At 46.5% G+C, this 14,501-nt stretch overlaps 2 protein-coding genes across 2 annotated transcripts in view; one reads left to right on the forward strand and one right to left on the reverse strand.

Moving 5' to 3' along the window:
• THAP11 (THAP domain containing 11) lies at nt 1-2,726 on the reverse strand. The gene has a single exon (XM_085550976.1). The coding sequence runs from the start codon at nt 2,724-2,726 to the stop codon at nt 1,998-2,000; it is 729 nt and encodes a 242-aa protein (XP_085407102.1). The 3' UTR covers nt 1-1,997.
• The window catches only part of CENPT (centromere protein T), a 14,066-nt gene continuing 1,958 nt past the window's right edge, over nt 2,394-14,501 (forward strand). The window contains exons 1-11 of the mRNA XM_015873666.3: nt 2,394-3,144; nt 3,953-4,079; nt 4,598-4,691; nt 5,466-5,599; nt 6,242-6,272; nt 7,435-7,577; nt 8,024-8,431; nt 10,361-10,534; nt 11,225-11,434; nt 12,793-12,889; nt 13,707-13,871. Of these exons, the coding sequence (XP_015729152.2) occupies nt 2,725-3,144; nt 3,953-4,079; nt 4,598-4,691; nt 5,466-5,599; nt 6,242-6,272; nt 7,435-7,577; nt 8,024-8,431; nt 10,361-10,534; nt 11,225-11,434; nt 12,793-12,889; nt 13,707-13,871 (2,003 nt within the window). The 5' untranslated portion in view covers nt 2,394-2,724. The remainder of the gene's footprint in view (nt 3,145-3,952; nt 4,080-4,597; nt 4,692-5,465; nt 5,600-6,241; nt 6,273-7,434; nt 7,578-8,023; nt 8,432-10,360; nt 10,535-11,224; nt 11,435-12,792; nt 12,890-13,706; nt 13,872-14,501) is intronic.

The following is a 14,501-nucleotide window of genomic DNA, read 5'->3' on the forward strand; positions in this document are numbered from 1 at the left end:
CAGGAAACAAAACAAAATATACTTTATTAAAATTAAGCACGTTAGCACCTCAGTGTAACCTGGAGAAGTCAAAGAGTCCAGCAGTTAACCAGTCCAGCGGGCTAAAGTGGCTGAACGTCCTGAAGTGCATTCATTCCAATGGTAAAAAAAGTACCATGACGGTTAAAATGTGTGTTTTCAAGAAGCTAGGATGCACAAATGGTCTCGTTTGTAAGGAGAGACGTTGTGCTGCCTATTGTCTTGATGGGAGCATAGATCTGCTGGACCAATTACTAAATCACATAGGCTGGCAGGTATCTGCTTTCCTTACCAGCCCCCTTAACCCCTCAAAAGAAAAGCAAACGAAACAAACTTGCTGCTTACTTGACTTGCAGGAAGATCAGTACACTGCAGAGCTGGAGTTAGAGCTACATATCAGAGAGAATAAATTAAAATGAAAGAACAGGGAATACTTAGTACATGAATAGACCTGTAGTATCCTCACAGTCAATCATCCATCTCAGTACACACAGCAATAAAGAAATGACCCATGCATCACATAGCAGGCTCTGACAACCAATGCCTTCAGCTGAACTGGCTCCATGATCGACAGATAAACCTCCAGCTACCAGATGCCAATGTGCCCCTTTTGTTCCCTCCTACAGAGGACATAGAAACCCCCGGTTGGAAAGCAATGTTAGCCAGCATTACAAAGATGACAGTATTTTCAACCCAAAGCTACTTTTGACATTTAGAAAATACTTATAGAAAATGTAGTCAAATCGCCGTCTCAACCTACTAAGTGTGTGTAACACATCCCAAGTACAGGAAGATGATCTTAAAGACCCAGTAGCCACCTGGGCACTCCCTCAATAATAATTATGGGCACACTGTGGTGAACTGCCTTTTGTTTCCAACACACATAATAGTCAACCTGTCCACCCCCCCCAAGTACACATGGAGATGGAGTCAGAGCTGCACACCAGATGCCCTCCTCCTGGAGAGCACTAAGGGCTCCATCCCATGCCTCAGTCCAAGCTCATCACCTCACAGCTCTCATTCACAGCCTTCTGGCCAACTTCCATTTGGTTTCCTGTTGCTGAACGTGAGGGGACAAACGCTGGCTAGAAACAGAAACTACACAATCATTCCACGTCAATTTTGTTACAATACTTTTAAATCTCGGTTTAAAACACGCAAGCACATTTCGTTAAGGTCTTACCTAAGGTACAGGTTATTAGTCATGCCAACTAGGTTAGGGTTAGACAGCAAAGGTTCGCAACCACTGCAGATACATTTTTGCTTCACTTTGGCTTCACCCCAGTTCGCTGAACAAAAGCCAAGGATTTCAATTCCAACGTGTTACAAAGCCTGTGGGAGTTCTTAAGCCACTGGGATAAACTACAGACATCAAATGCCACCAGGTCCTTTGTACCAGGTCACAATCCTCGCTAGTGTTGAGAGCAGAGACAACTGTAACAAAGCCGTATGTACTGCTGAGAAAGCCAAGCCTATATGAGCACTCTTACACTGGGGACTGTTTCACACTAGAAATGGCAGTTCCTTTACGGCGTCAGTAATTTACTGAAGAAACACATGACCCTGAGAGGGTTTCTAAAGCTTTCCTCATGCCTTTGCTAAGCAAGGCCAAGCAAAACATCGCTGTTCATTCCTATGATGGGTACAGTGGCGACCATGCTTTCAGACGTGCCTTCTCCAGGGGGTAGTGTTCCTGCCACCTCACTGAGCGCAGTTTATGTGCTTCAAACCAACACCCTACATCCACTTAGTGGTGACGTGGGGTCCCAATGCCCTAAATGAGAACGACTGCAAACTACACACGGGATGCCAGCGGACTCGGCGTAGGCCAGAGGTGTCTCTAAGAGAACGCTGTGTGTGTAACAGCGTTCCTCGGCATCTCCTTGAATCCAGCGGGCTTGTGAGCGGGGTCACGGCGGCGATGGAGGCTCAGCGTTCACGCAGGGCCCCGGCCGTGCCCCGGGAGGCGCCGGCCGCCCTCAGAGCCCGTGGCGCTTTCGGGCCCCGACGCTGGCGGCGTGGAGCAGCCGGTCCTTCTCTCGGATCTCCTCGCGGAGCTGGGCCTCGGCCAGGCGCAGGCGGCGGATGCTGCCCTTCATCTCCTTCATCTTTACCTCCAGCAGAGCGATGATGTCACGCTGCTCGTTCAGCTTCCTCAGCAGCTCCTCCGACGTGGTGCCGAACGACAAGGAGTACGAATGGTCGGGCGGGCCGCCTTCCACGGGGCCCTCCTGCCCCACCGGCAGCCAGCAGGGGCCGGGCCCGGCGGCGGCGGCGGCCCCGAGCTCCACCTGCACCGTCAGGTCGATGGGCTTCACGTCCTCGGCCGCGCCCCCTATCGGGGCCTCCGCGGCGGGGCCGGGGCCCTGCGGGGCCGCGACGGCGGCGGCGGCGGCGGCTGCGGCGGCTGCGGGGCGGGGGCGGCGGGCGGCCCGCGCTGCTTTGCGCTCGTTGACGCCGCGCAGCGGGAAGATGGTGGGTACCCGCACCAGGTAGGACTTGCGGCCGCCCTGGAAGTGCTCGCTGCAGACCCGGTGCCCGGTGGTGGGCTGGAAGGTGCTGAAGCAGCCGCTGACGCCCGCCCGGGAGACGTTCTTCAGCCAGAGGCGCCTGAGCTCCTCGTCCTTGGGGAAGGTGTAGAAGTGCAGCGCCTTGTCGCGGTGCGAGTTGTTGTAGCAGCCCGGCACGCAGCACGTGAAGCCCGGCATGGCGGGGGTCCCTCGGGGCGCGGGCGCGGGGCCCCCCCGGCGGACTACAGCTCCCACAAGGCAACCGCGGCCTCTCGCCGCCCGCCGACACCGCCCGCACGGGCCGCACCGGAACTACGCGGCCCACAATGCACCGCGGGCAGCGGGGGGCACAGCGACGCCTCAGCGCCGCGCCGGAACTACGCGCCCCACACTGCGCTGCGCTGCTAAACTACCGCTCCCGGCGTGCCGCGCGGCTACGCGACATCCCGTCGGGCGCCGCGAGATCTCGCGAGATTCTGCAGTGCGCGCGCGGTATTCGACGCGACGGTTATTGAAGGGCTCCGCCATGGCCGGCAGGGCCGGGAGCCGAGCGGGAACCGGGGCCTTCCGCACACCGAGCGGAGCCGTCAGGGCGTCACCGAGACACCGGGCTCGGGTAAGGGAGCACGAGCACGGAGTGTCCCTGTGCTACGGGAGGAGCTCTGTAATTATCCATAATGGTCCGTAGTGTGTGTGTTGGGGGGGGTTGCGAGGCCTCGGGGCTGCCGTCTGTGAGGTGAGTTACTCGAGGTTTAAGCATTGCTGAGCTGGAATGCACAGCTTCTAAATAGGAAAGGTGTGATGTGAGCCGTGTTTGGGTGTGGTGTTGAGCAATATGATTTAGCCAGGAGGTATTGGGAACAGTTGGACTATCACAGAATCACAGAATGAGCCGGGTTGGAAGGGACCTCAAGGATCATGTAGTTCCAACCCCCCTGCCTGGCAGGGCCACCAAACATACACATTTACTAGATCAGGTTGCCCAGGGCCCCGTCCAACCTGGCCTTGAACACCTCCAAGGACGGGGCATCCACAACCTCCCTGGGCAGCCTGTTCCAGGGCCTAACCACTCTCCTAGTGAAGAACTTCCCCCTAACGTCCAACCTAAATCTTCCTTCTTTTAACTTCAAACCATTTCCCCTAGTCCTGCTATTGTCAGTCCTTTCGAAGAGTTTACTCCCCTCCTGGGAGTAAGTTCCCTTCAGGTATTGAAAGGCTGCAATGAGGTCACCCCGCAACCTTCTCTTCTCTAGGCTGAACAAACCCAACTCTAGACTAGATGATCTTCTAGGTCTTTTCCAACCTTGATAATTCTGTGATTCTGTTTGGCTTCTTTATGAAGGGAAATGATGAATGATTTTAATGCTAAGGTCCCTCCCTGCCGTGGGTTGTTGAGCTGTGTGTCTTTGTGTGTCTGCTCTCAGCGTGGATCTGGCTCAATGAAGGAGAACAAGGCTGGCAGCAGCACCTTACCCAGGTACAGACCCGGTGCGTTCACTGAGCTGGACAATGCCACGCCACGCCTCATGCTGCGCAGGATCATCCAGAACCGTAAGCAGCTCCCTGTTCTACCTCAGCAAAGTGTCCAGTGAAAGCACAGCAAATGACGCCTGCGCAATGTTGCGCCGTGCAGCTGCAAGCACCAGGTCTTGTGTGCAAAGTGCAGAGGTTCTTGTTGCTCACTGTGTCAAACCAAAGCTCTGCAGGTGCTGGAATGTTGATTGCTGATGCTGTCACTTGGCTGTGCTGGTTTGTCAGCCTACATGCCATCTCTCCTAGGGGGCTTCTCCACTTCTCTAAGCAGCCTGTTCTAGTGCTCTGTTGCCTTTGCAGTAAGGGAGTTCTTCCTTGTGTTAGTTTAGAACTTCCTGTGTTCCAGATTCTGCCCATTTGCTGCACGCCACTGAGAAGGGTCAGCCCCCACCGATTTGATGCATTTTAGATGTTTATAAATAGCTATGAGACTCCTTCACAACCTTCTCTAGTCTGAACAGTCCCATATTAACTGCGTATTAACACTGTTGCCAGTTTTGAGTTGCGGAAACCAGAATGTTTGGTTTTATTGGCAGAACCACAAGTGTCACCTCTAGCACTTAAGACAGTTGAGTTGAAAGAACAAGAAGATGCTCCACCAGAGCCTCCATCTCAGAGGACTTCTAGCACGTGAGTACTTTCTTTTTTTCACTATCAAATACAGCTGCAGTTTCTTTTCTGCTGGAATTGAGGAGCAGGATTTCTTCTGATTCAACAGTCAGGTTTGTGTTGTCACAAAGGATTTTCAGGAATAACCTTTCCAGCTTTAAAGGTACCAAAAGTACAATGAGACTGAGGGAGTCAACAGTGGATACCTTGGGTTTGCACTAGTCCTCCTTTTTAAATACAGACTTTTAATAGCATTTTACAGTGGAAGTGTTTGCTGGATACAAAATGTCTCCTGATGGAAGTCTGTTTAATTTTCTATCAGAGATGCTACAGTAAAAGTTCTTGATCTTTATAAGTCTGCAGGCTGTGTGCTGAAGGCACTGGGGTGTAAGGTGTGGGAATGAGTGATTGCTATCTCTTACATTCAGAAAACAGGTTGGTGGGTGTTTTTTACAGTGTTACTGCTTCTTGATTGTCCCTGTACTGTGCTGCTGTGGGTTACTTGCTCACCTGTAGGGTGGTTTGCAGGTGGGGTTTGCATGAACTTCACGTGCTTTTGTTCACATTCAGCTTCCATTGACTATGTTAATGGGCCTGAGTCTTCCAATGTGAAATAGAGCAAAGCTGATAGTGGTGGCAGGTATTAATTTGCTCTGACCATTTGACCATTGTTTCTGGTCATTCATTATTTCTGCTACAGAAAGGATACATAATATCCATTTAATTTCAAGCAATACCACAGGGAATATAGCTGAATAATAATGTCCTGTATTGAAGGCCAGATTTTTTTGACAGGATGGAACTGCAACTGCCAGACCTTGCTCTTGAAGATAAATCTGTCACTAAATTCCACATGACTAGGAAGAGAAAGAAACTCAGTGTCTCTGAATTTGAGAGAGCAGCAGACAAGCGGCTTCCTCAGAACCAGGGTAAGGATCTTTGTTTGCTGTCAAGTGACCTACTGCAGTTTAGCACCTAATAACTCCTCAGCTGGGCAGTTCTGTGTTTGGAAACAAGGCTGCAAGGAAATAATGTTTGATGTTAGAATATCTTTTTCCTTTAACTTAATGCTTGTGAATACGCTTTTATTGTAGTTGCAGTGTAGCAGAGAAAGAAGGTTAAAAGACCTCAATTTATGTATTTAGTTGGTAGTACCAGCTGGAATAGAATTTAAAGGTGGGATTCAGCTCCAACTTGTAGATCTCTGAATCTGTGTGCCCCCGTGTACACTAGGTAGCTAAACTGCTCTTAAAGTTTGAATGAGATTTACTTGCTGGAGTCTAGAGAGTGATTCAGCTCAGCCCAGGGAAGATGTGTATAGGTGGTGAATTGTGCTTGAATGCAATGGGAGCATGGTCACTTGTGGTTGGCTGTCTTAACCTGGAACTGAATCCCACGCTGTGACCAGAAAATTGACTCCCTTTTCTTTAGTCTAACATGTGGTATGAATGTGTTCATGTTTATAAAACACAGGCAATCCTGTAAAGGTAGAGAGAACATGCTCTAGTATTTACAAACGTGGGGAAGATCAATGCTCTTTAACTAACAGGTTACCAACTTCTTTTTTTAAGCTCATTCAACACTGGACAGCACTTTGGGTCGGTGAGTTTGACAAAAAATGCCTTATCTTCTGACTGCCTTCATTCATAACCTCTCTCACTGTGAACAACATTATAGATAATTGGATATATAGTAAAGAACTGCATTGGTCATAACACAATCATCTCTCATGTTCTATTACCATAGAGTGGAAATGTTATACCACACGCTTTGTATTTTTCCAGGATTGTGGCCTTGTATTTCATGGCCCAGCAGGTCTGGCATGTATTGCTACCATTGCTTCTGCCTTTCTGTGCAGGTGTCAGATCTCTTTTTGCTTCCTTGGGCCATCCTTTTTTTTTTTTTTAAATACCTTTCTTTCTCATAGTAAATCAGTGCAAAACATACCTTTTAGATTATCTCTATTTGTTAATTGACTCATCACATCAGTTGCAGCAATTCAGACTTCATTCCAGGTTTTCTGGACTTAAAAACCATTTGGCATGTCAAGAAGTTTGTTTCTTCTGTCACACTTGTACTTTGCTGTAGTTAGCAATTGTTCTTGTTTTTCCTTGCAGTCCTTGCTCATTGTCTCATGCAAAGTGATTCATAAGGCTGAGTACCACACTTGATATCTTTTAAATCCTCCTTTGTTCTGAGTCCTGCTTTTGATTGGACCGTGTAGGAAGAAGAACAAGACATAGCTGTGCTTGCCAGTCTCATTAAGATACAGAATATGTACATTCAGATAATATTATTCCCCCCCCATATTTGTTCTATTGCTTTGCTCCTACCTCAAAAAGTTTATGGTGTTTGCAGCTGTAGTTTATTGTCAGTACTGACACTGAGCAGCTTCTTACACTTGATCACCATCCTCACCATGATCTAGGGGGACACCTTTACTCTCAAACACTTGTTTGTCATTTCATTTCTTTTTTTTTTTTTTTAAAGATTTCTGAACCTTTTGCCACTTATTGCTGCAGGTGTCTCTATGTAAGAGGCTGTAAGACCATCTGTTTCCTGTGGTACATATTCTGATGTCAGAAAAGCAGAGTCCAATTTCATTTTATTAAAGTAGACTGGCATGTAATCTTTGAAGCTTTATGGAGTGAAGTTCTTAGCTGAGTTTTGTGAAATATCGTGTTGATTGCCCATGTCTGTAATCTGAGAGCAAGTGGGGAGTGTGTAAGTTTGGAAAATGGTTTCTGTCTTTCTCTTTGTGCAGATCTTTTCGCATGTCAGTTGGTTCTGTGATGGCACCGGACACTGTTGAAAAAAGAGGCTTACTCCGAAGGCCGCAGAATCGCAGAGTTATTGACATTGCTGCTTTTGAAGGGGGAGTGGAACAGAACATGCTGCAGATAAAAGGTTCCTTTTGTTTTGATACTTCTGTTTTGGGATAGAAGGGCTTGTATAGAGTGGCTTTTATAAACAGCTGCTGAAACATGGCCTGTATTTTAGGATTTAAAGGCTTAGGATTTTGTAAATCTGTTATGATTTGGGAGGCCAGATTTGGAACAAGGCACTTCACCCATAGTTGCCTTGATTCTTTGCATGTTCAATGTCCTCTGTCTAGCTTAGTCATATACACCACACAAGCAATATACTGTATGGGATTATGTTCGTAACTGCAGCTACTGGGGAGATGCTTTGACTTGGGCCACTAAAGAGTGGTGATGGAGTTCCACATTTTAATTTGCTGCTGATTAATACAATCTGGTTGTATGACTTAGATTGTAAATTATCAAAGTCCTGGTAATAAATGAGTGTTCCTATAACTTCCAACTTTTCCAACTCTACAACTTTTTAAACAGCGCAAGACTATCTTGTGGATTTGCAAGCATCATCTATGATTGGAACATCTACAATAAGGACTGATACAGAAGTTGTGCTGAATAGTACAGAGCTCTTTGCTGAGCCTCAGTTTGAACGGAACCGTCCTGCTATTGAACCACAGACACCAGATTCAAAGACTTCAGCACAAAGAAGCAATACTTCATACCCTGCTCGCAGGGAAGCGAGGTTGGAGGGGCTGGTGTCTGGTGTGAGCACAGATAAGGGAAAAACCCGGAGATTTTCTGAAAAGGGCTTAATAACTGATCATGAACATGTTGATGGGATGACTCAGAAAACACCTGCAAAGCAGGGAGAAGAGGAGCAAGATCACTCTCAGCAGAATGACCCAATGGAACAGTTCTCTGAGTTAGAAGAAATGGCTGGCAGTGAGTACTATGGGCTGGGAATGGGGGTTTGCAGGTATTATCTGAAATCACAGAGTGACTGAGTTGGCAGGTGTAGCAGAAATGTTAAGTCCTGGCTTGAAGCAGTGATTGAGCACCTGGTGGGAAGGCAGGACCAACCTGGGGGGAGCTCAGGTGTGAGCAGTGTACCTGAGTGACTGGAAGAGGTGGAGCCAGGATGAACAGCACTTGGCTCTGTCCTCTCTGCATTCCCTTTAGTTACTTATAGACATCCATGAGACCCCCTTCTCTAGGCTGAGCAGTCTCAGCCATTCCTCACAGGTAGGATGCTCCAATCCCCTTAATTGTTTCAATGACCTTTTGTTGAACTGCCTCCTGGCTGTGTAAATGGGAGCCTGTTTTCTTCATTTTGCATAGAGCAGGTTCCAAGTCATGGTTGTAACTGTTACATCTTGTGTTTCATGACCCTGGAACAGCTAGTCAGGACAGGGTTTTGGGCGATGTATGGGAGCTATCAGGTCATGGCCTGAAGCAGTGATGATGGAGCACTTGGTGAAGGGGTGTAGCCAGCCCTGGAAGCACAGGTGGAAGCAATTCACCTGTGCCACTGGAAGGGCTGGGCCCTGTGTCCACTCCTCCTTAAGCTCCAGTGAGGGCTGGGAGCCACAATGGGAGCATCTCTACTTGGAGATCATCTCATTTGGAGTGTTTGGTGGGTCCCCATGCTCAGACAGGGGTAAGAATTCCTTCTTTGTTACTTTGTTACTACCTTTCTAAGGCTTAAGGCAACTGTATTACCTGCTGCCTTTACTGTCTGCTTTTACAAACGCATTCTTTGCTTTCTCTGAATCCTTTTGCCATAGAAGAGGTCAGTAAACACTGCATTTGTGCTGATGTTGGCAGGTAGTACCCATTCGTTGCATAAACCTTGGGGAGGTGTGGACACAAATTCCTGTGTTTTACTGAATTTCATTTTCTAGACCCCAGTTTAGGAGTATCAGTAAAATTAGTTAATCATGGTAATAAAGCATTTTGTTTTAAGCAGTTCTTTTGGATTAGTTTGTTTAGGTGGCAGCTATTCTCCTTTTCTAAATTAGAAATAGCATGAGATTAGCATCCTTTAATCTTTCTTAATTCATTTGGCTTTGGTCCTGTTGTAGCTTTGCTTGGGTGCACCACTGAAGGGTGAGTTTCAACAGGATGTAACGTTGGAGGGTGATGAAAGGCACCTCAGAGATACTGCAGTTCAGTGAACAGCAGCTCAAAGCTTGGGGAATGGTCAGAAAAGCTCCTCCTCAGCTGGGGGAAGACAGCTGCTCTCTGAGTGAGACAGAGGGATTTTAAAAGGAAAGCCCTTGAGCAGAATGGAGGGATGATAATTGCCCTCAGAGTAAAGGATTTTGTCCTAACATCTAACCTAAATCTCCCCTCTTCTAGTCTGAAACCATTTCCCCCTTGTCCTACTGCTACCAAATATAAAGTCAGTCTCTGTCTTTATAAGCTTTCTTGAAGTACTGAAAGGGCCACAGGGAGAATCACTGGATGCCTTACGTAGTTTTGATGTTCACTGTTCAGTTTCACGATGACTGGGTTTGTGCTCTGCCATCCATACCTGTAAGCTGGAAATGAGGAGGAGGAGCAGAGCATGAACTCCAGATATTGCTCGTTTTAAAGACATAAACTCCAAAAGTGAAAATAGCTCTATGAGATCTGCTCTCTTTATCTTTGCTTACTGAAAAGTAGGTTTCCTTAGTTGGGATCTGAGATATACCCTGAATAGGTGATAGACTCAGGAAATGTTTTTCATTGTACATATCTGGAACTGCATTTGCAGTTTATGGTTGTTGCTGTGTTTACTTATCAAGTGAATTTTAGTAATTCTTAAACTGAATGCTGGTAGTTAGTTGTATATTTGGTTGGTGAAACTGATGATAAAGTTTCCTATTTTAGCTCCAGAGCACCATGCAGATGCTGAATATTCTGAACGTTCAGAGAAGAAGCTGTCAAGAAAAGCAGAATCACAGCTAACGGCAACCCAGGATGTTGGAGTCGAAATGGAAATGACCCCTTTAGAAGGAGGAGGAATAGCAGAAGGCTCTGAGCACCAAGACTTGCCCGAAGCTGGTGAGCTCAATAGCACTAAGACCTCTCAAGCTGCATTATTGGCATCAGTGCTTGGAGAGATGCTTGTTAACTCTCTCCACATTCTACAGTCTGGGCCAAATGCTGGGGGGGAAAATATAGCCAGCTTGATATTTCAGCTGGAAGACTGCAGTACTACTCAAATAGAAACCAAAATTCTCTTGGCAGTAGTGTCTGGAAATAAATAATTGCTGAAAGCTTCTTTAATTGGCAAAAACTCTCCCTAGTAAATTAAAATCTTTGGCTGACTCAACTTCGATACCCTGTAAATGTTTTGGCAAATTTAGATCTGCTAAGATAATCTTAAATTACAAGAGTCTTCTATCTTTAACAATCTGCCCAAAGTCTTTGGTAATGCTTATACTACAGAAGCCATGTGGTTATTTTAATGAAAAGAAGTTGATCTAAAAGGAACTCAGATGACAGCTTCACTCTGTGTTACCAAGTGTCATTTTCACCTGACTTCTGCATGCGTAAGAGTAGAAAAGGGAGAAGAGGAGGATTCATCAGTGCTTTAGCTACCCAGCTTAATGGATTTATGTTCTAATCCTTGAAAGTAGGAGTATAACAGGAGGGCAGCTTCTTCAGGAATGGAGAGTTGGGTTTAATCTTCTGCAGCTTTGGTTGTGATGCTTGTTACAGTAAGATATTCTTCTTGTTTTGGGAATCTAGAGCTGGAGATGGCTGGAAGCGTTGGAGCTGGAAGTCTTGGCAGGGATTCTCCTGCTTCATATTCCCCTGAAAAATCTGGGACAAAGCCATTAAAAGAAGCTGTTGAGCAAACAGGTGAAATAAAGCATGGGACCATCGCAGGAGAACTGGATGCTGCTGAAGAAGAGTCTACTGCTGATGAAAGTGAAATAGAAGACCACGAGAATGAAGGTACAGAAAAGTCTGTAGTGGTAGCAGAAGGCAGTTGAAGAATCCCCTGCTATATCTCTCAACTGGTTGAAGAACAGCAAAGATTAATAACATGATCAGCTGCTTAGTCCATAACGTAGTGCAGGTGAAGCTATTGGCTGATAATCTTAGGGCCAGTCTACTATATCAGTCTGCTTCATTGCTCCAAGAGGTTTTCACAACATTTGAAAAAATATAGTTCAGTCAAGGCCACATTTGAAAATGTCTGTAGTGAATCTTAGTGCTCTCTTGGGGTTGGTCTGAAAGTTTTTCAGTGTGTAATGAGGAATTATGCACTATTGTTGTAAATCTTACCTCAGAAACCATAGTGCAAGTAGTTCCTTCTTTTGCATCCCGCTTCCTGTTCCTCCAGCACATGTCAGGATTTCTTCAGAGGAAGCTAATGTGAGGAACCATAGTGACTCACCCAGCCCTGCTTTCTGTGAGGGACTTTTGAGTTGCAGAGTTTAACTCCCATTGGTACCTTGAGACCTCTGGTAGGTGGACTTGTCTGCTGTCACAGTACAGGTGTTTTAGCCTCCTGGGGAGGTGAAGTACAAACAGTTATCAGATATGATGGATTCTTGGGCTGTGCTCAGTTTGTGAGGGAAACTGGCAGGCAAGAGGTCCTTTCTGACCACTCCTAGACAGGAAGCTGCTCAGTATTTCAGTTTAGTTAAGGGTTTTCTTTCCTGCTGTCGTTGTTATAAACTGAAGGGGTTTAAGACTGAAATTAGGGGATGCAGATTATACTTGGATGAAACTGATACAGCTGGTGCACAGGCAAAGAAAAGGCAAGATATTGTCTGCATCCTGAGCCTTAGCGGGGGGGAATTTCTGGAGCTGTGAATGTGGGAGATGCTTATAGACTGACCTTCATCTTGTGATTTTTCTTGCTCTACATATCAGTCTGCTCAGGAGAATTTGATACTGATTTAATAGGGTGACAGTGAATTAGTTTTTGTGCTTTGAAGTTCTCTGCAAAAAGGGGCTGCGACTTCTTGGCAGTCTAAGTCAATGGAGCCATCAGCCCCAGTGTGCGTTCTAGGCCCTGCCCAGCCTAGGCCAGGTCCCACACAGCCTACTGGGCAGGAGCTGGCAGTAGGGAAACCACCAGCACGTGAGGCAGGAGATGGAGCAGGTAGAACTGCAGCAGCCAGTGGCCAGGCTGGTTCCGTGGAGCCACAGCCTGAGTGCAGGCAGTGTGGCACCAGACCAGATTTGTGGAAGGCTGGCTAGACTTCTGTCTGCTGATGCAGTGATGCTTGCTGCAGGGATTTGGAAAGTAGATTTCAGTTCTTAAGGTAGCTGGTACCTGTTTGTTTGTTTGTTTTCTTTAGAAACTTCCATGCAGACACCCATGTTTGTCCGTGCTGCAGCTAACAGACCACAACCTGTGCTGCCACCTCCACGTCCTGTGAAATCTGCGGCTCCTGAGTGAGTATAAGCAGCCTTTGTGGTGGTTTGATAGAAGTGTGTCTGGGAAACACAAGTGGTAAGAGCAGAGAGATCAGGGTGCTGCATTCTTATTAGCTATCTAATGTGTGTTGTTTGGGTTTTGCATGTGTTGGTCTGAGATATGGGTCCTTTCTGTTGTTTCTTACTTGTCTACTGAGTGAATTTGGGGACTTTGCTTCCCCTTTCTGTATTGCATTTTTTTCATTTTAAATAGGAAAGGAAGACATTAGTATTTTCATTTGGGGCTTTCAAAACATATATATTTGCCTAAGGGAGGAGGAATGCAAAAGGCTAAACAAAACATTTCTAATAATGTTAAAGTTTTTCTGAGCATGTACTTCACAGAAGGTAACTGTGTCAAAAGAGGAACTCCTGGTAAGTGTTGTCAACTGCCAGGAGTGGTGGACTGTATCTTACAGACCAGGCTCTCCTGTCTGCACATATGGCCTGGGGATACCTCAAACTTTGTCTGTTCCTGGAAAGTGAAAACTACAGGGAGATGTAGCACAGATGCATTTATACATTAGAACAAGCTGTAGCTTGCTGGCATTTGCTGTGCTGGCACCTTTATCTCCAAAAACTTGAGTCTGAATAACTTCTACTAAGGCTAGGGTGCTACATGGATGGTTTGCAAAATCTATACCTTGTGGGCATGGGAGATTTCAGCATTTAAGAGGGAGAAAGAATTAAGAGCTTGTGGTAGTTCTTAACATATTTGAATTCAGCATAATTCACTTGTTCCTACTGCCTGTGTTGGTTCACCTGTTGATGTGTGAATCTTCAATTTCTCTCTAAGGTTGCCCCCGCAGCCAGTGCGGGCTAAGCCAGTTCCAAAGAGCTCAGGAGCAGCAAAGAGGAAAACACGTGAGCCTGAAATAGCAAGAGGGCTGATAAAGCAGATATTTAGCCATTATGTGAAAATGCCAGTGACCAGAGATGCCTATAAAATTGTTGAAAAATGGTAAGCAGCAGCAAACTGCCCTTTCTACTCTTCTTTTATTTCTTTTTCTTCCTCCTGTAATTGCAAATTCTTCCAGAGACCTGCTGACAAGTTGATAACTCTCCCTCAGCTTTTCACTACTCAGCTGGTGGGAAATCTGCAGGAGGTGTGATGAAAGTGAGAACAGAAATGTTCTAGGTGCTTTTGGCTGCTGCATGGCTATCAGTGAACAGTGTTGCCTTGCAGCAACTTCTGACATTCATCCCAGCTGGGATCAACTGCACTGTGCAGTGTTCTCTATCTAACGCACTGATATCACTGGAACTCTGAGCAGGATGGCTCTGGAGAATGGGCATGATGTCAGGCCTAGCAAGGGGAAGCTGTTCCAGCTGCACTCTTTCAGCTCCAGGGTTTCTTAGCTTTTGGAGCATATAAATTAGCTTCCTCAGTACAATCTGGGGATTGTTCCAACACTGTACTCTGTAAGAGCCTGATAAATGTGTTCAAGATGAGGCTATCAGCTAACTCCTCTTCTTGCATGTGTGGGAGTTCTAGGAAGGATTCTGCTTGTCAAATGTGCAGCTGTTTGACAGCTATCTTGGCACATCCAGAGTTGCTGGGTGGTGGTCCAGAAAGCGCAGGCTGAGATGC

Source organism: Coturnix japonica, chromosome 6 (genome assembly GCF_054131305.1).
Source record: "Coturnix japonica strain WE chromosome 6, WE-NBRP24, whole genome shotgun sequence".
Taxonomy (NCBI): domain Eukaryota; kingdom Metazoa; phylum Chordata; class Aves; order Galliformes; family Phasianidae; genus Coturnix; species Coturnix japonica.

Bases quoted from the DNA above. Each gene is read 5' to 3' on its own strand.
- THAP11 (XM_085550976.1), bottom strand. From the start codon at position 2,726: ATGCCGGGCTTCACGTGCTGCGTGCCGGGCTGCTACAACAACTCGCAC.